We start from the raw sequence: 23346 nt of genomic DNA on the forward strand, positions 1-23346 counted from the left end.
GGAACCAGTTTGGCTGCAGGCTCAGAAATGCGTAATACTATGAACATGAGACATGAAAGGGAAAGCAGTGAACTTAATGTTCAGTTGTATTTGGGACAGTCCCCTCATTCCAAACACACTTGTCCTCCTCCCCTAACCCATGTGCACTGTCAACCAGCAGAAGATGAGAAATTTCTTCTCTGTAGAAATCAAATGGCCCTTAGGGACAGACCTGCATTCTACTGTTGTGAGTCCAACAGAAAAACAGTTATCTTCTAGTTCCAATACATTTATAACAGAGCTTCAAAATGCATGAAATAAAAACAAAATTGAAATAGCTGTAGGCAAATTATCAATCTCAACACTTGGTAATTGATAGCACAAATGGACAGAAAATCAGGATATATAAGATTATCAACCAGCTTGACTAACATTTATAGAATACTCCAACAGCATAATACACATTCTTTCCAAGTGTACATGTTATGATGTTATGGGCAAAAAAAAAAGTTGCAAACAATTTAAAAGAATGGAAATCATACAAGATACACTCTGATCAGAACTTAATTAGAAATTGCTAACAGATACAGAGTCACCATTTAAGTTAATGACTCCTAAATAAGCCATGGGATAAAGAGAAAATAACAAGGAAAATCTGAAAATATTTTGAATTATAACAATGTGTGGGGTGTGGCTAAAGTAGCATAAAATTTTATTAATTATGCCAATAAATCCAACAACTTAGTTGAAATAGAAAAAGTTGTTGAAAGGTACAAACTACCAAAGCTCACTCAAGAAGAAAGAGAAAACTGAATAGCCCTATTAAACTAATATTTGTAGCTGACAACCTTTCCACACAAAGTACAGGCCAGACGGTACAAGTGAATTCTGCCAAACATTTATGGAAGACATAGTAACAATCTATATGAACTCTTCTAGGAATAAACGCATTCCAACTTATTTTAGGAGCCAACATTGCCTACATACCAAAGCCAAAGAGGTCTGCAAGACCAGTCTTGCATCCCCTGGAAACCTGAACTGACTGGACTCTCCTTCAACACAAAGTGCTGCTTCCCGGAGGGGCAATTGCAGCAGCTGGTTGCACCCATTTCCCATAGTCACTGAAAGATTATTTACTGTAATACCTACAGGAAGATTAGGAAAGAAACTTGTTTTTAGGATTCTTACCTTCTCATGAGGAATTAGCATGATGATTTCTTTAAGGGCCAACACAAATCATGTAACAATATTTGCATTTTTGCTATGACTATGAGAAAACACAAACTGGGTCAACAATAGCACAGAATAGTAACAGCATAGAACCTGCGTATTTCTGCATATTACTTCATCCTGGTACTGATGTGTTCCTGTATATTATCCTTGAAGTTGGTTTTCATCTATTTCTGTATTTCCATTCTAACTTACTCACCCTAAAAAGTCTCATATAAGACACTAAACAAAGGAGAAAAAGATTAACTCACTTTAGATCTGTTATTTTCTGTGGGATCAAGGACACTACATGTAGAGAACAAGAGTGGGGCTGGAGGAGAAAGAATAGATCACAAGAGATCTGACCTGCCTTGCATTTCCTGGTTCTCTTACCTATACGCTCCGTACACTAGCTAGATGAAATGTCCTCCTTAGAAACATCTTTTGGTCCTTAACTACGTTGGCAGTAGTTTCTCAGTCTTTTGATAGGAACTAAGTTTGACTTAACTGTGTCTGAAAATCTGACTACTGGCTAGGCTGCTAAGAATGGGATGACCTGGACATTCATCCTCTGGGGCTGAGTTTTCTTCATCTTTCGTGCTGGGCAGAAACTAGTAATCCACGAAGCTCTTTCCTTCACTCACTTCCTGTGTCTGTGAAGTGAGGATGAAGGAAGCATACACAGCTCTCAGTGCTCCATGTGATAAGGGGCGTGTTGTGAGGCCTCCTCAGGAACTGCAAAGAGTGGAGAATCTGAAATAAGTCAAGGGCTTTTAAGAATGTCTGAGATAACATTTTCTTAGTGGTAAGTGGTATATCTTTCCCCCATACTATGCTCTCTCAAACCCTCAAAAGTGTAATGTCCTAGGCAAATTTTCCCCTTGCCTAGCCCAGTTCATCTCTCCTCTCCAGTTCAAACAGGTTGTCACAGTCTGAAGGGAGGCTTGGAGAGCACAAGGGTTACTTTGTGCTATCCGTTGTGCCAATTTAGGATCTGCTTTCTTGGCCTTGTTCCTCATGGGTTCCGCGGTCCTGGTGGGAGGTCTCCACTCGGATGAGCCACTTTCCAGGTGAGATTCCTCTTAACCTTATAAGATCGGCTTTGAACCAGGAGCTGAACCTAAGGGACAAAATCATTTTAGTTGGAACCTACTTGAGGAATCCAACTTCCAGAGCCCCCACATCTCAGGTAGGTCTTTCAATAAATTCAAATCAGGACTTCTGAAAACAGACAGGCTGGACACATCAGGCCAGGCCCATAACTCATTTGAATTGTGATCCCAGAGCCCTTAAGGAACACCCAGAAACCTAGAAATACAAGTGCCCCGTGGTAAGAGTCCACGTTATACAGCAAGTGATGTCCTCTGGCTCAGTGTAGGGACAAATACAACGCCAGACTAAGCAGATGGTTTTGTGGGGAGGAAACTAACGTAGATGTGCATCCTGGCGCCGTCTCCCACTGCCGGTGCGGTTTTGAGGCACTAGCTGGCCTCTCTGAATCTTTCCTGACCTATTAGAGTGGAAAAGGGAAGGCCTAAGCAGGCCCTCACGCAAGCTCGACCTGCCGTTCGCACCGGCCACCCCCAAGAGCGCTTCGTTCCCGCCGCACCGGACTGAGGCTGCGCGCCAGGCGGCGCATGCGCCAGAGCGCCTGTCCGACTTGAAGGGCACTTCCACATCTGGCCTGCAGGCGGTGTCCTGGCCACAAGCCGGCTGCTGCTACTAAGTTACTTCAGTCGTGTCCGACTCTGTGCGACCCATAGACGGCAGCCCACCAGGCTCCCCTGTCCCTGGGATTCTCCAGGCAAGAACACTGGAGTGGGTTGCCATTTCCTTCTCCAATGCATGAAAGTGAAAAGTGAAAGTGAAGTCGCTCAGTTGTGTCCGACTCTTCGCGACCCCATGGACTGCAGCCCACCAGGCTCCTCCGTCCATGGGATTTTCCAGGCAAAAGTACTGGAGTGGGGTGCCAGCTGGCAGTGAGACCTAAACCGTCGATCAGAGTAGGGACGGGGATGTGAGGTGGCTGTTCCTCTAGCTGAGATCCTGACGCAGGTGGAAGAAATGATGGGAGAAGAGACCTAGAATGCAAAATTTGAAAACCTGTTGGCAATAGGGCTTCTCCCAGGAGGCACAGCAGTTCAGTGTGGTGGTGTTCACAATTGTAGTAATCATGATAAAATATGCCAGCTTCTCAGAATTACTTGTGAGAAATGGAATACTGCCTGCCATATCAGTAAACAAAGGACGTCATAGTCATCCGTGGTTATGGCCACCTTTAAGCATTAATTGGTGAGCCCTAAGGGAATGCAGGAACTTAAGAAGATACTAAGAAAAAGTGGCAAGAATATACAGAGTATAAAAAAGATCTTCACGACCAAGATAATCACGATAGTGTGATCACTCACCTAGAGCCAGACATCCTGGAATGTGAAGTCAAGTGGACCTTAGAAAGCTTCACTACGAACAAAGCTAGTGGAGGTGATGGAATTCCAGTGGAGCTATTTCAAATCCTGAAAAGATGATGCTGTGAAAGTGCTGCACTCAATATGCCAGCACATTTGGAAAACTCAGCAGTGGCCACAGGACTGGAAAAGGTCTGTTTTCATTCCAATCCCAAAGAAAGGCAATGCCAAAGAATGCTCAAACTACTGCACAGTTGCACTCATCTCACATGCTAGTAAAGTAATGCTCAAAATTCTCCAAGCCAGGCTTCAGCAATACGTGAACCGTGGACTTCCAGATGTTCAAGCTGGTTTTAGAAAAGCCAGAGGAACCAGAGATCAAATTGCCAACATCCACTGGATCATTGAAAAAGCAAGAGAATTCCGGAAAAACATCTATTTCTGCTTGACTATGCCAAAGCCTTTGACAGTATGGATCACAATAAACTGTGGAAAATTCTAAAAGAGATGGGAATACCAGACACCTGACCTGCCTCTTGAGAAACCTCTATGCAGGTCAGGAAGCAACAGTGAGAACTGGACATGGAACAACAGACTGGGTCCAAATAGGAAAAGGAGTACGTCAAGGCTGTATATTGTCACCCTGCTTATTTAACTTCTATGCAGAATACATCATGAGAAATGCTGGGCTGGAAGAAGCACAAGCTGGAATCAAGATTGCCAGGAGAAACATCAATAACCTCAGATATGCAGATGACACCACCCTTATGGCAGAAAGTGAAGAGGAACTAAAAAGCCTCTTGATGTAAGTGAAAGAGGAGAGTGAAAAAGTTGGCTTAAAGCTCAACATTCAGAAAACCAAGATCATGGCATCTGGTCCCATCACTTCATGGCAAATAGATGGGGAAACAGTGGAAACAGTGTCAGACTTTATTTTGGGGGGGTTCCAAAATCACTGAAGATGGTGACTGAAGCCATGAAATTAAAAGACACTTACTCCTTGGAAGGAAAGTTATGACCAACCTGGATAGCATATTCAAAAGCAGAGACATTACTTTGCCAACAAAGGTTCATCTAGTCAAGGCTATGGTTTTTCCTGTGGTCATGTATGGATGTGAGAGTTGGACTGTGAAGAAGGCTGAGCACCGAAGAATTGATGCTTTTGAAGTGTGGTGTTGGAGAAGACTCTTGAGAGTCCCTTGGACTGCAAGGAGATCCAACCAGTCCATTCTAAAGGAGATCAGTCCTGGGTGTTCTTTGGAAGGAATGATGCTAAAGCTGAAACTCCAGTACTTTGGCCACCTCATGAGAAGAGCTGACTCATTGGAAAAGACTCTGATGCTGGGAGGGATTGGGGGCAGGAGGAGAAGGTGACGACAGAGGATGAGATGGTTGGATGGCATCACTGACTTGATGGACATGAGTTTGAGTAACTCCGGGAGTTCGTGATGGACAGGGAGGCCTGGTGTGCTGCGATTCATGGGGTCCCAGAGTCGGACACGATTGAGCGACTGAACTGAACGGAACTGAAGGGAACCCAGAAAGGAAACAAGGAATACCTGTCTTCTGGCAGCCTTCAGATTGCAACCACACCCCCTGCACCCTGAGGAAGCTCAGGATACTGGCCCATAGCCGAGGTGCATATCAAAGGATTGGTTTGAGCCCAGAGTCCTCTATCTTCCCATGCCTAGAAAAGCGCTAAACTCCTTGAGATGTTTGGTTTTCCTTTAATTTACAATAATTTTGTGTCATTCAGACTATCTACCCTTTGTGCAAAACCCCTGTATATCCTAGCTAACGCCCTCGCCTCCTTGGAGCAATTTTTCAAAGGTTACTTGAGAGGCCGCCTCCCAGGCCTGAAGTCCTAAGAATGTCTGTTGTATAAAACAACTCGCAACTTTTAGGTTGTGCATTCTTTTTTGGTTGACATTGGCAATACACAAAACTGTTCGATGAGTGAAAATGCACAACTGAAAAAAAGTATCATCTCTCCAACATGCACAACCATTTGATGTTTTACCCAAATGGGATTTCCAAGCCATAAGAATTTCAGTAAGCAATATAAACATTTTCTTGGTCAATATATTTCCCAATATATTTAAAATTGTCCAAATATTTCAACAATTTCAACAGAAAATTTAGAAGACTCAGTGAGCAGGCATACTTCATCTGGAATCACCAGATGTTGGTATCTTTCTCTGGCTTTATCTGATGTGTCTTCACTTGTGAGGAAACCGGAGCCCTACATGTGCCATCCCGTGTCTTCTAAGGACATACTTTTACATCATCACAATACCATTATCCCACCTAGAAAATTTAACCATAAACAGCATCTAATACAAAGTCCATATTCTAAGTGCCTCATCCTAAGAGTGTCTTACAGAGGTTGTGTTAGGTTTTTGAAGCTGTCTTTTTAAAACCAAGATTCAACAAGCCCATGTATTATATAATACACAGTAGTGGAGTGGACAAGATTCACTCATCAAGTACTAATTTTCCCATAGGAAAAAAGTGCAGAGAGTATTCCTTTTTGTCTTTTTGTTTTTGGCTGTGCCAGGCAGAATGCAGGAGTCTAGTTCAGGTCAAGATCAAACCCATGCCCTGTGCAATGGAACTGTAGAGTCTTAACCACTGGACTGCCAGGAGGGTTCCAGAGACAGAATTCTTAAAAACCATAGATCTACCCTCGCCCTCTCCCACAGAGTCCATCATTGAAACATGTATAATATCATATGTGAAACGAATCGCCAGTCCAGGTGCGATGCATGATATAGGATGCTCAGGGCTGGTGCACTGGGATGACCCAAAAGGATGGTATGGGGAGGGAGGTGGGAGTAGGATTCAGGATGGGAAATGTGTACACCCGCAGCAGATTCATATTGATGTATGGCAAAACCAATATTACTTTATTACAATTACTATATTGTAATTAGCCTCAAATTAAAATAAATTTATATTAAAAAAATCACAATCTACAAATAGGATAGAGTTTTGCTTTAATCTGCTCCATAGGTTCTAAGTATCCCAAGCTATTATCTATCAATCCAACTAAACAGTGCATCAGAATTAAATTTTATTACAAACATTATTCTGTTCCAGTTACCAATTTTTAGAAATATTTTACAGCACAAGCATTACCACCACTCCTAAATGAATATTTGGGTTAGCTGATTTTTAAAAAAAATTTTTGAATTATAACAACACTGAACATTAAAATAGTAGTACAAGTCAGCAGATCATTTACAAAACTTTCAAAGCACATACACAACATATATAGGAAACTGACACATGATAGTTAAATTTTGTGTTAAAGGTGACTGCATATAGTAATATCAAACACTACCCTCACTTTGCTTCTCAAGAGTGTTTTGAAATTCTATGACTCCAAGCCATTTTTAAAAATTTTAATATTGTACTATTTCAAACATCGTGCATAATATACAACTTTCAAATATTTATTCATATTATTTTAAATATGCATAATTTATATTTCCATAAAATGCAACAGCACTGTACTCAACAGGCAATTCTTTGCAGGGCTCAGAGGTGGATGAATTTCATCGGACAGTTTGGATTCTAACCATTTCATCCTCTACCACCCCCTTCTCCTTTTGCTTTCAATTTTTTCCAGCATCAGGGTCTTTTCCAATGAGTCAGGTCTTCACATCAGGTAGCCAAAGTATTGGAGCTTCAGCTTCAGCATGAGTCCTTCCAATGAATATTCAGGGTTGATTTCCTTTAGGATTGACTGATTTGATCTCCTTGCAGTCCGCGAGTCTTCTCCAGGACCACAGTTTGAAAGCATCAACTCTTCAGTGCTCAGCCTCCTTTATCATCCAGCTCTCACTTCTGTACCTGACTACTGGAAAAACAGCCTTGGCTATAGACTTTTGTCAGCAAAGTAATGTCTCTGCTTTTTAATACACTGTCTAGGTTTGTCATAGTTTTCCTTCCAAGGAGTGTCTTTTAAAATTTCACGGCTGTAGTCACCATCCACAGTGATTTTGGAATCCAAGAAAATAACATGTCACTGTTTCCAATTTTTTCCCTTCTATTTGCCATAAAGTGATGGGAACAGATGCAATTACCTTAGTTTTCTGAATGTTGAGTTTCAAGCCAGCTTTTTCACTCTCCTTTCACCTTCAAGAGGCTCTTTAGTTCTTCTTTACTTTCTGCCATTAGGGTAATTTTTAAATGTTTAGCCTATTTAAAATTTTTGTTTACAGTCAATTTTAAGTATGTAGTTTCTTAGCCAGTAAAAATTTTTTTAAGTATTTTTAATGTGCTAGAAGATGGTTTCATGTTTTATGTATTTCCCATCAAATATAATCAAGGATTTAATTACCAAAAATATTTTATTTGTGAACAATGTGAGAGAATGATGATACTAACTTTGTACAGTTTTACTATTTGGAAAATATTATATTGAAAATAATAATAAATATGTTCATTTCTTATTCTTCCCAAAAGTTCAATTTAAAAGAATATTACTGCTTTAAAATTTCAAAACATATTATCTGCACTTGTAACATTTCAAATTTGTCTGTAAGAGCTTGGTGCTTTGAAAAGGAAGAGGAATAGTGGCTGTGAGGAGAGAAAAGGAAGGAAGAGAGTATTTTTTGTTGTTGTTGGAGTACTCTTACAGTAAAAAGACTGGTAAAATTAAGAGAAATAATGGAAAGTAATTACTTACCTATATAAGAAGTTCTTGCTGCTTTAGCACAATCTGGTGGTGATTAATTTCAGGTACAGTAAATGTCAGAAATATCAATAAAATTTGCTAGTTACTTTAACTCCATTTTAATTCAGAAATGTAAATATACACATTCATGGCCAACTATTTAAAAAAGCATATACCTTATTTAAAAAAGAAAAAAAAAAAGGCATTTCCAAAAAAGGAGTTAGCCAAAAGCAATGGCAAAATTACATTATTACAGTAGGCTGAATCTGCACATATACCTTAAACATCAGAAAATAATTACACACACCCTTGTCAAACTACTTTATAAAATCTAATATTGGTACTCTAGTGAACACAAGCGTCTCTGTGACTGACTGCTCAGACAGCATAAACACTGTTCTCACTTAAGCTTCTTTTCCCGGGTCACAATTCTTTAGCTTTTAGTTTCTTGTTCAGTCAATTTAAGAATGGCCACCGGTTACACACCTAGCCACTGGTTATTGATATAAGCTCTCATTCTTCATAACAGAGTAGTTGTATATACTGTTAAATTGGATGGCATTTAATACATGGTATGCCATGTACTGAAGTTTATTAAGAAAGGTGTGAAATCAGATTATCCTAATATTTAAAGTACTAACAATGACACCCTTTTAGAAACAAAACGGTTTTGCTATATCTCCTTTTACTGCTTCATACGTGTCCTCCCTATATTAAGAAGTATATACATGAGAACTTAGTAGACACTGAACTTCCCAGTATATTCAAGAAGATATTTGAATGTGTTTGGTGTAAAACAGTACAGGCAGCTAAATGCCTAGAGCTCGGAAGGTAGGTACAAAGACGTGCTTTATACATTTGTGCTACAGGAGTTTATAATTCATTTCTCTTTCTCACCCATTCTATAATATTATGAACATTGACTCCCATGTGCTCCCTGGGCTCATCTGAAGCACAGAATACAGTAAATTATTTGAGTGATTATTTTCTCCATTCTCCTAAGGCTGGTACAAAATCAGTACCATTCTAGAAGCCATAGGGAATTAGGGCTTAATTCTCTCCTGGAAACCTAATTGAGAAAGCTTGAGAGAGACACTAGCAAATGTCCTTTTCTTCCCTATCTCTTCTTCCCCAGAACACTCTAGCCTCAGACCAAGGGTCATTTACATAATGGCAGGCTTTGTCCTGCATTACCATTCACAAAGGAAAGCTGCTTGAAAACTTCAAACAACTCCATATATTTAAATCTTAGGCTAGTCCTCTTAAAGCTGTAGTTTCCTCTACAGTCCCGACCTTTGCCAAGTTCAGTACGTAACAAGTCATTTTTTAGTGATTCTTTTACTTACTTTCTATCCACAAACTACAAAAATCTTCTTTCTGGAGATCTAGAATACACACTTTTTTTTTTTTTTTTGCATATTTTGCAAAATACAAAGTAAATATATAAATTTTGAGTTATAAATTCATGTGAACTGACGATGACAGTTGAATATTTTGCTCAAAAAGCTGGTGTGGATTTTGAAAACCTTTGACTCTTGTTAAGAAGATAATCAAATGCTAGAAGGTGTAAGGTTTAAATGCTAACTGGAAAACTGTTAAGATGTATTTTACTGAGCCACAGCAAGTAACTTAAGAGCATCTCATTCCACACTATACGGGTCAGTCTTTGCAGGCTGCACCTCTCCCTAGCAACTAAGTCAACTGCACTATTGTACAAAAACAGCCATGAACAATGAGTGTGGCTGTGTTCCAATAAAACATTTTTTTATGGACACTGAATTTCATATTAATTTTCATGTGTCTTGAAGTATGCTTAGTTTTTTTAACTATTTAAAACTGTGAACAATTCTTAGTTGACAAGGCCATGAAAAGCAGGCAGTGGGCTGGATGTGCGCATTAGGCTAGAACTGGCTATTAATTATTATACAGGCTTTTATATGTTATGCAAATGTTTAAAAATTATAGGTTCCAATTTGAGAGACTTTGGAGACATGATTTTTTTAGATCTCTCATTTTAAAACTTACACCAAGTAAGTTCTCTACTTTCTGGATAAATATATTTACATAAGATAAAAAATAATTCAGTATACAAACTCCTACTTTGTTTAAAAAAACAAACAAAAATCCCAGAAAGCTATAAAATGAATGTTTCACCTTAAAACATAATTAGGAAACACATAATTTTTATTCTATGCAATATAAAACAATATGCATAGATTTGGTACATAATTTTTTAGTTTTTAATTTAGGAAAAAGATAATAAGGAAAAGGTTTATAAATCTATCCCTTTTATAAAAGCTGCAACTGACACCAGAAATTCCTCAAATGTACAACCATCAACTCTGATTATAATATGAATTATACCCAGGATTTGGAATTTACCAGCATGAGTTCTGGATGATCTTTTAAAAATGCAGTTATATCATAGAACACTATGGCTTCTACAAACTTTGAGATACTTATGAATAGGAAACTCCTGCTTCCATAATATAAGGAAACAAGAATATTTTTTCCATAATCACCAAATATAAAAAAACTTCACAGTCTGATTTACCTTTATCAAAGGTAAAATGATTCACTGCTACATTGCATGGATTATTTTGATGCTCAGTAGTTCCTAAACACAAAATAAATTCCACATGCACTCTTATCTGTTTGGGTTTTCAAAAGCAAGACACCAATACAAAATGTATTGAATTGGCTGGCAGAAGTCCATGGGCTACAGAAAAGGAATTAAATATAAATGTTCACCAACTTTATCCATTCTAATTTTACAACAGCTTCCGGTATTGAGACCTAGTTGGTTTCTTATGTCTATCCATTATGAACATAACTCAATCTTCTATTTTAAAACTTCTCAGGGTCATTTTTTGCTGGGTATTTAATTGAGCGACGTATAAGATCTTCTCGTCCAACTTCCATCATTTGTTCCTCCCAAGATTTCATTTCGTTATGATAACGAATTTTATCATCTTTAGCAAGCTGAATATATACCTGAGAAAGAGTGTAATTGTTAAAATGATTTCTTTAGCGGAATCTTTGCAGTTAATTTCTGGGATGCTCTCCAAAAATATTCTAGAAATTATTTTACTATTCTATATGTTAAAGGGGGGCTGGAAAGAAATATTCTTGTGAGATAAAACTTAGATGAGAAACAGATAAGAGATAAAGGTTTTTAAGTATTAATGAAGTTGCTACAATTTCAGGGTTTGGAGTGTGGAAAAGCAGCAGGCGCAGGGTGTGATCATCACTGGGTACGATGACACCAAGTCACGAGGGTCACTGTTTTAAACACCAGTTTGATATGGAATCAAAAACTACCAAAAGAAAAAAGCCCAACTGGTTCCAAGAATATGACAATGATTTTAAAACACTGTGTAATATAAAGTTGTTTTCACATGAATCAAGCCTTGCCCTAATATATTCTCACAGATATCCTAACTAGGCATTTGGGACTAAAACCATACTACTTACTTGCTTTTGAGAATTAGAGAGATTTTTCCAGTTTTCATTTATAGCTTTCAGCTTTACCTGTAAAACAATATACATTTAAGTACCAGATATAGGGACTTCAGGGATTAAAGAAAGATGCTGTTTTATTAATCATTCCAACCACACACACTCAGATATCAAGAATCACAGGCAAAGACTCCTCAAAAACCTGAGCTGTAACTGACACGTAACAATACGCTCAGGTGCACAGTGCAGTGATTACTGGCGTCTGTGCCTTTCGACCGCCTGTGCCCGTCCCACCCTCCCACCCCAGCCAGCAGCCGCGCAGTCACCAACGTGTTGCTCGTGTCTACGTGCTCTCTGAGTTACCGTTTCAGCACAAGGGTTCCCCTTCTACTGCAGCTTCAGTAATACTTGTTTTTTTATAATAGCCATTCTAACAAATATGAGGGAGTATTTCATTGTAGTTTTGATTTACATTTCCCTGACAATGATGTTGAGCACCTTTTCATATACTTGTTAGCCATCTCTATGTCTTCTTTGGGAAAATATCTATTCGGGTCCTTTGCCCATTTTTTAATCAGATTTTTTTCTTCTGGGGTGGGGGAATGAGTCATATGAGTTCTCTAAATTATTTGCAAATTATTTTCTCCCATTTGGTAGGATTACTTTTCATTTTGTTGATGGTTCCTTTGTTTGTGCAGATATTTATCTTTTTGAATTCAAAGATATTAATATTAAAATATAAGCTCCTCTGTCACAGACTCGCCTCAAACACCGTTCCGTCCCCTCCGTGGTGCACGTGCTCTCTTAGCTCTGATGCCTGTGCGCTGTGCTCCAGCTCTCATCACAGGAGCCACACAGCACAGATTCTCCTACACAGCTGAGCTGAGCTATGTGACCCGGAAAAAGCTCCATGACCTCCCTTAGGTTTGGGAGCTTTAATCTACAAAATTAAAGGGATGCAGGAATCCCACAGTTGGAGGAGAGGCAGAGAGACAGTGAGTACACCTCACACAGCCTGTGGTGTTGCTACCAGAGAGCAAAGACTGAAGAGGAAAATGGGCGGGTGGAGAATGAGGAGCACAGAAGAGAGAGAGACAGGCGGAGAATGTGAGGGAGAGGGGGATGAAAAGTGCCTATGAAAGGCAGGAGGATATCATCAGTGATTTTAAGAAGTAGAGTTAAAACTATTAACTTCACTATTCTGACCAGAACTTTCACTGAATTTTGTTTTCCTATCAACAAAAAGTGAGGTACCCAGATTAGTATCTGAGCCTATTTTGAGTATTTTAAGCTTACCTTTATAAATACATCTAGTATATTCAGGGATAGTTACTCATTAAATAACTGCTCTCTTAGCTTTGGAAAGAATTGCTTTCATGCTTTTAGTTCTTTCATAATGTATCTTTTTGCTTATATTTAATCCATAAGTTTCATATTCCGTGTGTTAAACAATAATTTATGAAGCTGCATGCATAAATAATCTTTCACCTAAAAAACTAATTTATGGAAAAAAAAATTAAAGGGATGGGAAGGTATTTACTTCTGGTGCTATCTAAAATCACATTAAATGAGCACTCACACCATGGGAGGACACAGAGAGAGAAGGTGCCAGCTATGAACCAGAAGAGGGCCCTCACCAGGATGTGGCCTTGATCATGGACTTTTAACCTTCAGAACTGTAAGCAATTCATTTCTGTGATTTATGTTTTTTAATTAAACAACTAAAATTTCTAAAGGCATAAAACCCACAGCGACAAAGACAATGGGAAAGGACACTACCAACAGAGCATTTGCGGAGCAGAAAAGCAGCGCTCCTCCCACGCTCCAAGTGCGGAAGGTGTTAGTCGCTTAGTTGTGTCCACCTCTGCAACCCTATGGACCATAGCCTTCCAGGCTCCTCTGTCCATGGCACTCTCCAGGCAAGAATACTGGGGTAGGTAGCCATTCCTTTCCCCAGGGGATTCTTCCTGACCCAGGGATCAAACCCGGCTCTCCTCTCCAGGCAGATTCTTTACCGGCTGAGCCACTGAGCTTCCCAGATGGCGCTAGTGGTAAAGAATCCACCTGCCAATGCAGGAGATTTAAGAGACACTGGTTTGATCCCTGGGTCAGGAAGATCCCCTGGAGGAGGGCATGGCAACCCACTCCAGTATTCTTGTCTGGAGAATCCCATGGACAGAGGAGCCTGGAAGGCCACAGTCCACAGGGTCACAAAGAGTCAGATATGACTAAAGCAAATGAGCATGCACACATAATAGTATTAAGTACTCAATACTGAACTATCCAAAATTATGGTAACTATATTGGGAGGTAGAGTGATAGAAGAGTGAACAGTGCAATGAGATAGAGTTAAATGTTCATCTTACATAGTGAGAGATAATGCCTAAAATATAGGTAATGCTTAGAATTTTAGAAAAATCAGGAAGTAACAATATAAGAATATTGTTTAGAGATATGGAGGTAAATCCTACCAGAATCAGCTAAAATAGATGCATTTGCTCTGGAGTAAGGAATATGAAGCACAGTAAAACGTGCATCTTTCATAACAAGCCTCAGTTTGATTCTTTAAAACTATGAGTATGCACTTTTTTACATGAATAAAAATGATATAATTAAATTAATTTTAATTTTCAGAGATAAAGGCCAGCCAGGAAGCTTCTGAGGTGATTCCAAGATGCAGTCAGAGTTGAGAACTACTGATTCAGAAGGATTCTCTAACACAAAACCTTCTTATACTAATAAAACGAAATCCAAGGTAAGTTAGTGACTGAGCAAATTCCAACTAAAAAAATAAACAGGCCTGCTATTTTAGTAATGTAGGGCCATGGAAACTAAATTTAAAATCCAGGGCTTCCCTGGTGGCTCAGTGGTAAGAATCCACCTGCCAATGCAGGAGACATGGGTTCAATCCCTGATCCGAGAAGATCCCCTTTTTGTTTTTCAGAAGTAACCTACAATGTCCTACAACACTAAATAAAATGGTACTACTTTTCAAAAGGAAAATAAAATCCCAAGGGACGTAATCAGTGAAATCATATATAGCCAGAAAAATACATTACATATATACATCATTTAATCATATGTCCAACAGGATTTGTGAAATGAACTACAGATCTAAATAACCCAAAGAATCAGAGTGGCAAAAACCTTCATCTCACATTGACAAGAATTAGGAATCCAAGCAGACAACTTTTCTTACCGTGGCATATTATAAGAGGAATAATACAACTGACAATTTGGAGCCTCTAAAAAGGAAATAAAGGAAAGACTAAGCCACAGCAAGAATGACAAGCTTTTTTCTTCTTTCTGCAGTCATAGATGCCATTCATATGTGTAATATAATACATTCATTACCATGGGATAACCAAAAATGTTTAAAGGGCGTAACATGAAGCCACACTCAAATCCCAGCATGAAACATTATACCTCTATCTCTCATTCTCTCCCAGTGATTGTAAAACCATTCAGAAGTGCTGGATAAGAAAAGTCTCCAGAACTTGAACACTCCTATAAAGGTGAAAATTTTGTTTTTTAATTTAAAAAGTTGACTATGTATATATATAGCTGAATATGTATATATACACATTCAAATTTTAAACATTTTATGTGGTAAGAAAAAGGATTTTTAGGTCTTATTTATATATACTATTTCTTTATAGTAATTTACCACTTTTTTTCAGCACTTGAGAGGTTGCACCCCTAAAGTTTCCTGTCTATACTATTTTAAAAACTAGAATAAACATTTTTAAAACATACAGAGTTTTGTTTTACCTGTGATGTGCCATCCCTAGCTTCCTGAAAACGTTCAGCTATAAAAATGTTATAAGCTGAGCGAGGTCTTTTCGGTTTTCCAAGCATTGTTAACTCCTGAGTAAAAAAAATGAAAGATGAGATAAAGTTTTAAACTCTATGATACTTAACTTTACCTAGAGAAACTTCATTCACTACCATGAATTACAGAATATTCTTTAAAATGAACATTATGAGTATGCGATTGTTCCCTCTTGGGATCAGAATTTTTGATAGTACTGTTTTGAAAATTCTAACAGATTTTATGAGTTACTTTTCATACAGAAACATTTTCTTTACATATTATTTTCATGGTCTCCATGAACTGAATAAATGAGCAGTATGTACAAAATCTTTTTAAACATTAAAAAAACTGTTTTATCTTTGTAAGGCACCACTTCTTGGACAAAGCACTACGTACCTCCACGTGACAGCTCAAGAACATTAGCGCATTTGCCGCATTATCTCACAAAGGACACGGCACCATCCTAACCTACCGAGTTTCTAAGCTTAGACAGAAATTTATAAAATGATGGGGGTTTTAATGGCAATTTGGTTTACAGTCAATAACAAACCCAACTTTCATTCATAAGCAGGGCTCCTCTGATTGACATATAGAGATCACTTTCTCAGCCCTGAACCTCTCAGGAGAGGAGGCATTTCCCAACCTAACTCTGCATTTCCCCTTTTGTTTCTAGAGCTACCGCTACGTATTTCTTCTAGGTGCTTTACTTGCAACTTCCTGGTCCCCACACCTCTCACCTAAACTGTCAGCAGTTGGAACTGGGAATCTAATGGGAAGAAAAATTCCAACAGGGAGAGCAAATGGACGTCTTAGGGAAAAGTCACTCAGACTTTCAAGTTTCTGGTTCTACATGTAAGGAGTTTGGAAGTCAGCACTCCATCCAATAAGTATAAAGCTGATCAGACTGCAAAATCAACTCTCTTGGATCCACTGAAGAGGGGACACAGGGCAAACTGTTGCTCCCAAGATTGGAGAGACAGACACAGACAGGTGAACACAGGGAGTCGAGACTTACTGGAACAGATAGAGGAATGGAAACCAGTGGTGTGGAGGAAACTGAACCACAGCTGACTAACTGCTGGAAGCTCCATGTGGACAGCTCTGAGAGCTACCACCATTCAGAGGAAAGCCTCATAATACTGTGAGGTTTTTCTCCAGGAACTTGACCAGATTCCCAGAGTAAACATCAAAGGAAAAAAACCCTCTTGCTTTCAGCAGGAAGAAAAGGAATCATTTTGAAATGCCAGAGTACTTTATTATTCTTAACAAGGCCTGCCCTCAAGGGAAACTAGTTAATCAGAACCTAATCTGCTGGGACTTCCCTGGTGGGGAAGACTGTGCTCCCCTGGTTAAGACTGTGCTCCCAATGCAGGGGTTTGGGATTCAATCTATGGTTGGAACACTAGATCCCACGTGTTGCAACTAATGATCTGGTGCAGTCAAATAAAAAATAAACACATAAATAAACATTTAGAACCTAACCTGCTGTTATACTATCAAGAGCTAAAAGACTTCAATGAAAGGAAATACTAGACTGCAGCTTACTTTAGCCATCCTGTACCACCTAAGCGCAAAGCTACAGGCTCATTAAAGGTTTTTTTGTGTTTTAATTGCTAACTCATATCTGACTCTTTTGCAACCCCATGGACTGTAGCCCACCAGGCTCCTCTGTCTATGGGATTTCCCAGACAAGAATACTAGAGTGGGTAGCCATTTCCTTCTCCAGGGGATCTTCCCGACTGATCTTCTGCATTGGCAGGTAGACTCTTTACCACTGAGTCACCAAGGAAGCCCTTATTAAAGGACCAAGACCTAATCATAAGATTGTAGAATGCTTCCCCTGCCCCATGCCTTACCACATTATGAAGGCCCATATACAGCAGTTCCTTTTACCCAGCACATCATATGTCTAACTATCAAGAAAAAATCCCAAAGCATACTAAAAGACAAAAAGCCTAACATAAAGAAACAAAACAAGCATCAGAACTGGCAGGGATACAAAATTATCAGACCAGGATTTTAAAACAACTGTGATTAATATGGTAAGGATTCTAGACAGCCTGTAAGAAGAGGCATTGTAAGCAGAGGGAAATCATAAGAAAGAACCCAAAAGAAGTGCTAGAGATAAAGGGAATTCCCTGGCAGTCCAGTGGTTAGGACTCCAAGCTTCCACTGCAGGGGGCACACATTCAATCCCTGGTCAAGGGACTAAGATCCCAAAAGCCACACAGCATGGCTAAAAAAAAAAAAAATCCTTGAAAATCCGAAAGTAAAGAAAACAAAGACTGAAGAGGGAAAAAAAAAGAACATCCAACCACTACTGGACAACTACAATATATATAGCACACATGCAAGAGAAACGCTGGGCTGGATGAAGCACAAGCTGGAATCAAGACTGCTGGGAGAAATATCAATAACCTCATATATGCCAATGAGACCATCCTTATGGCAGAAGGTAAAGAACTAAAGACCTCTTGATGAAAGTGAAAGAGGAGAGTGAAAAAGTTGACTTAAAACTCAACATTCAGAAAACAGATCATGGCATATGGTCCCATCACTTCATGGGAAATAGTGGGGAAACAGTGGAAACAGTGTCAGACTTTATTTTTTTGGGCTCCAAAATCACTGCGGATGGTGACTGCAGCCATGAAATTAAAAGATGCTTGCTCCTTGGAAGGAAAGTTATGACCAACCTAGACAGCATATTAAAAAGCAGAGACATTACTTTGCCAACAAAGGTCCGTCTAGTCAAGGCTATGGTTTTCCCAGTGGTCATGTATGGATATGAGTTGGATCATAAAGAAGGCTGAGTGCTCAGGAATTGATGTCTGGAACTGTGGTGTTGGAGAAGACTCTTGAGAGTCCCTTGGACTGCAAGAAGATTCAACCAGTCCATCCTAAAAGAAATCAGTCCTGAATATTCACTGGAAGGACTGATGCTGAAGCTGAAACTCCAATACTTTGGCCATCTGGTACGAAGAACTGACTCACTGGAAAAGACCCTGATTGAAAGTAGGAGGAGAAGGGGATGACAGAGGATGAGATGGTTGGATGGCATCACCAACTCAATGGACATGAGTTTGAGTAACCTCCGGGAGTTGGTAATGAACAGGGAGGCCTGGCGTGCTACAGTCCATGGGGTCCCAAAGAGTTGGACACAACTGAGCAACTGAACTGGAATAGAGGAGAACAGAGAAAGGAACAGAAATACCTGAATAAGAAACTCCTTATATCTGCTCAATCTTCATTTCTGGTCCTCCCCACTCAAAGTACTAGCTGGGTGCATTAAAGAGCAAGGGAACACTCAAGAGAGAGAATAAACCCTAGTTTTCCACCCTCCAAATACCATCCCTATTTTTTCTGGCTTCCTTTTACTGATTGGATTAGCAGTCTCAGATTACTATCATTGACTTGAAATTGGGTGAGTCCTCAACCCAAGAGCTAGGAGGGCTTAAGACACAGGGATCAGGAAGAGAGATCCCATCACTTCATATTAAAGGCTGGAATCTAATTTTTCAGAGAAGTAAGTTTTTGCTCTGATGACCATTTTTTATGGTACATATACTGGATCAGCAAGTTCACCACCTCACACCTAATAGTATGGAAAGATGTAGTCTGTCAAACAATAGAATTTATATGGACTAATACCTTAAATTGGAAGCCACTAATTTTGAACCATGTGGGATTTTTAATGAGGAAAAATTGAATTTCATCCTAAAGGCACTTTAACTTTATTAGCTACAATAGGTATTTTTAAAACATTGATAAGTTAATGAATTCAGTCCATTCAGCAATATTCAGAATCAAATTCACCATCCCCCATAGAACAATTCAAATCAGTAAGGTACTCTAGAAAAGACCCAGAAGCAAGACTTTTGCTATTCCTGATTTTCCTGTTTCCTAACTCTGTTCCTACAGCTTTCACACCGGTCCTAATTATGTATCTGGAACTCAGACACATCCAAAAGGAGCAAAAACGGTTTACAATATACTCAAAGGCACGTGGTCCTAGTGGCAGAAGGAAACTATCCTGTTTTTTCCTAACTGAAGTACATTCTCTACCACATCAGCAAAATAAGGGAAAAAAAACAAACCTGTATTTATAGATATTTAAATTTCAGTTTTTTGCCAAAGGAAAAGACTATTTCAACCATACTCACTCTCTTTTTTATTAATGCTTTCTTTTTTAAACGTTTCTGCATGATTTCTTTTTCCAAAGATACCATTTGACTTGGAGTTAGTTGTTCTTGAATTCTGTTTATCTCTTCCTTGTATACCTGCCAGTCTGCCTTGTAAGCATCTTCATATATCTATAAAAAAATCCAAGTAAGAAGGTAATAAACTATTGCCGGCCGATTAAACACAGCACACCTGACAGGGAAGGACAACTGCATAACTTCAGCAAAGTGACTGAACCACCAAGTGGAAAATGTACTCTGAAATCCCACTTATAAATCACGTGTTCTTCAAATATGTTATCCAAGGTGAAGGTCTAGCAACTGGCCTCCAACTTCAAATTGCTTCAAAAACCAACGCTTCATCACCACTGCCATTTATCCATATTCTCATCATGTATGTGGATGAGAAAGTATGACATTCCTTTGAGATAACAAACGTTAAAAAAAAAAAAAAAAACCTCTGGGGCATCTGGTTCCTTAAAGGACATAACAGTTGTCCTTACCTGCAAAATAACTGGTCAGCAATGTTGAAAATTTATATGCTTACCTTTTTCTCTGAATCAGGAAGTTCCCTCCATAGCTTGGCAATTTTTTTAATTAGTTCTGAATTTTTTGCATCTATGAAATGAAATAAAAATTGATATCACCATTTTACATCTCAGGATCAATTTCTAAAGACTTTCAGGAAAGCATAATCCATTAGCTCTAAAATTAAGTATTCTTACAGACATTTTACCACACACAACTTAAAATGATTTAGTTTTTCTTTAACCAACTAATTTAAGTACAATAAATAATTTAATATTTTATCTAACATTGTTAAAGTCTATTATCTAATGATTAAATTAAGGAATAGTATCACTTACCACCAAAATGGTCCTCAGGAATTGATTACTAAGTTAAAGCAATTGGGGAATCATTGTCTACAAGTTTTCTACTTCATATTTCAATCAAAAACATTTTTTTCAAGTCTTTCAGGAATGACCAAGTTCATAAAACCTGACTAAACAACAAAATATAGTCTTGATTCATATAATACCACCTGTATTTAAATTAGAGAAATATTGTTTGCAAACAAGCTAAATTATTCTAGAACCAAATCCTTTTTCTCCATCTCCTTCCCATCTTAACTGGAATGACAAGGTATAAATGATTTAACAAACCACTTGTTAGTTTCAACTCGTACATTTCAAAAGATGTGAGTACTGAAGCGTGTCTCTTAAACCAGCCCTTTACATGCCTATTACAGCCCTCACGGTTTCCTAAGTGCCCTGTGAGGTAATACATACGAAAAAGCTTCAGGAATTACAAGGAAAGCTCAGCCATTACTAGTTTGGTCTCTATCTTTACACTACAGCACCAATAAGGACCCCGTCTTTCTAGGGAGTCAACAAACCTAACTGGAAATCTTTCAGAAATTCAAGAACTGGCCTTCAGTCAAAAAGCTCTTAAAATTAACAATAACCTGTATTCAGCTTTAAAGTTTATGCAACACATCCACATAAATTATTTCACTGCAACTTTATTAATAATTTGCAGTGGGAGAAGCAGGAGCTAAGCAAGAGGTAAAATGATTCGTCAATGGTCCTCTGGGCCAATGGGCACAAGGCCCCAAACTTAGCTTTTTCATCCTCTTTTCTGAGTCCTTTCCATTCTACATGCTATTTTTAAAATAGCTTTCAGCAGTTCTCAATTGCATTTAAAGCATTTTTATTTGGTAAAGTTACCTTGCTGCTGTGCGTACACTGATTTCTTATGCACGCCTGCGAGGGCGCTTCAGTCGTGTCTGACTCTGCAAATCCATGGACTGTGGCCTGCCAGGCTCCTCTGTCCATAGTTTTCCAGGCAAGAATAAAGGAGCGGCTCATCATTCCCTTTTCTAGGGGATCTTCCCCACCCAGGGATTGAACCCGCGACTCCTATGTCTCCTGCATTGGCAGGTGGCTTTCATACAGTCCCATGTTATATCTATTTTACAGGCCATCAAACAGAATGGTTATGTTTCTGCATTCAATAGATGCCTTGATACTGAAAATCAAGTCTGCAATTTAACTGCTTAGTAGCATCTTTACTACATCAGAGAAGAGTATATAACCCAAACTCCTTACCTGGGTTCTGAGCTTTAAATAGGGGAAGCTGTTCTTTAGAAAATCGAACGTATGAAGTCATAGGCTTCTTTGGATAACCACTCAAGCTGGATGAAAACCATTTTGGAACATACGCAAAACTACATATAAATAAAAAGAAAATAACCAGTGTTAAACATTTAAGTACCCGTATTCATAATTATGTGAACACAGATGCCAAGCAAGATATGAAGATGCTACGTATCTGACACCTAACACCTTCGGCAAAAACACTAATGATATTTAAAATCCTGTCCTATCCACGGGAAAGAGCTTGCAAAACTGAAGTCTCAAAGCCCTAACCTCCTAGCAAGGGCAGAGAGTGAAGGAAAGCATGTATCTCCATCTCCTGGGCCTTGCCTCAATGGCTCGATGAACGCAGGAGACTCTTGGAGCGACTTCGCAGGGGACAACGAACCCGGTGCTCCAAGGTACGAGAATGAGGAGGGACGGGAGGAGGGGAAAGGTGGCCGGAAGGAAGGCAAGGGGTACTGATGCAGTAAGGCCTGGTCTCAAAGCTATCATCCCCTTGACAAGGTCGAGGTCGGAATCACAGGGCCAAGTCAGTCCTGACCATTTCAGGGGGGACAGAAAGCGGAGAACAGCGGCTACATTCTAACCCCAAGGCGTCCTGAACCCTTCCGCCTCCGAAGGTGTAGGCAAGCAGGCTTACCTAAAGGGAGAGCGCAGTCGATTGCCACAGCCCGCGCAGAGATCCGCTCCTGACTTTCCCAGTGCATTCAGCACGCCCCATACGCCCCGGAGAAGCGCCATTGCATCCGCAGACAAAGCACTGACCAGGCCCCAATTCCCTACAGCGCCCTGGCACAAGAGAAACCGCAACAAAGCCGCCTTAAACCCCCGAGAGAGCCTACCCGATGTACTAGCATGCCCGCCACTCGCGAGGCACTATGGGAAATCGGCTAATTTGCGATTAGATAGGAGGCGGGGCAAGGTAGAAGGCGCAGGCGCTGTACTGGCTTCCTTGGTGGGCGGGACTACGAAGAAATAGGCGCTCGAAGGCGGAGAAGGGAAACCGCAACCCAGCTAGCCTGCGGAGGGAGCTGGCCTCGAGGGGGCGAAGCCGAGCCGCCTCTGTCCCAACCCCACCCCCCCACCCCTCCGGCAGCCTGCTCAGCCGCCCGGCCAGGAGGCTGATGGAGGCACGGCGGTGTCCTCACACGGATAGGGCCCTGGCTGGTCTGTGACGACTGGAAAGGCTAGTACGTAACAGACAGTTTACCGCTAGAACGGCGGTAGCTGTGCCGCCCACGCTGCTCTGAGGTCAGGTTGCTGGGCGATATGCGCCCAGCAGAGTCCCTCAGTTCAAGTCGGAGCGCATAGTCCAAAATTACCGTAGAGGAGGTGGGGTGGATCACGGTTTCAAACCTTAAAATGCAGATTCCCGGGCCTTGCCGCAGAGCCTGATTCAGTGTTTGTGTGGGTCCCATGTCTCAGCTTTTTTAACAAGTTCCTCAAGGTTTAACAAGCTCTG

The 23346-nt window shown here is 39.8% G+C and overlaps 1 protein-coding gene across 15 annotated transcripts; it reads right to left on the reverse strand.

The window, feature by feature from the left end:
* Positions 1-1449: 1449 nt before the first annotated feature.
* Positions 1450-22793, reverse strand: LOC129622077 (transcription factor A, mitochondrial). Of its 15 annotated transcripts, XR_008699832.1 has the most exons (9): positions 22525-22791; positions 21834-21952; positions 20273-20343; positions 19708-19857; positions 15505-15600; positions 14933-14978; positions 11749-11805; positions 8287-8319; positions 6573-7455 (listed from the first exon to the last, which is right to left on the reverse strand). XR_008699832.1 is itself a non-coding variant. In XM_055539029.1 (8 exons), the coding sequence occupies exons 1-7, from the start codon at positions 22623-22625 to the stop codon at positions 11783-11785; spliced, it is 606 nt and encodes a 201-aa protein (XP_055395004.1). In that variant the 5' UTR covers positions 22626-22791; the 3' UTR covers positions 1952-2308; positions 11749-11782. The 15 variants fall into 15 exon arrangements, 10 of the variants coding, with proteins under 10 accessions (XP_055395004.1, XP_055394980.1, XP_055395011.1 ...); XR_008699826.1 differs by lacking the exons at positions 6573-7455; positions 8287-8319; positions 14933-14978 and adding exons at positions 1450-1923; positions 2153-2308 and having other exon boundaries at positions 22525-22793; XM_055539029.1 differs by lacking the exons at positions 6573-7455; positions 8287-8319 and adding an exon at positions 1952-2308.
* Positions 22794-23346: the final 553 nt, after the last annotated feature.

This window comes from Bubalus kerabau, chromosome 1, assembly GCF_029407905.1.
Source record: "Bubalus kerabau isolate K-KA32 ecotype Philippines breed swamp buffalo chromosome 1, PCC_UOA_SB_1v2, whole genome shotgun sequence".
Lineage (NCBI taxonomy): Eukaryota > Metazoa > Chordata > Mammalia > Artiodactyla > Bovidae > Bubalus > Bubalus kerabau.

What these genes read in the sequence shown, in the direction of transcription:
- LOC129622077 (XM_055538996.1), bottom strand. Translation starts at nt 22,625, where the DNA reads ATGGCGCTTCTCCGGGGCGTATGGGGCGTGCTGAATGCACTGGGAAAG. An exon ending in CGACTGCGCTCTCCCTTTAG is followed by an intron (nt 21,953 to 22,524) that starts GTAAGCCTGCTT and finishes ATTTATATGTAG; the next exon opens with TTTTGCGTATGTTCCAAAAT. An exon ending in TTCCTGATTCAGAGAAAAAG is followed by an intron (nt 19,858 to 20,272) that starts GTAAGCATATAA and finishes ATTTTTTTATAG; the next exon opens with ATATATGAAGATGCTTACAA.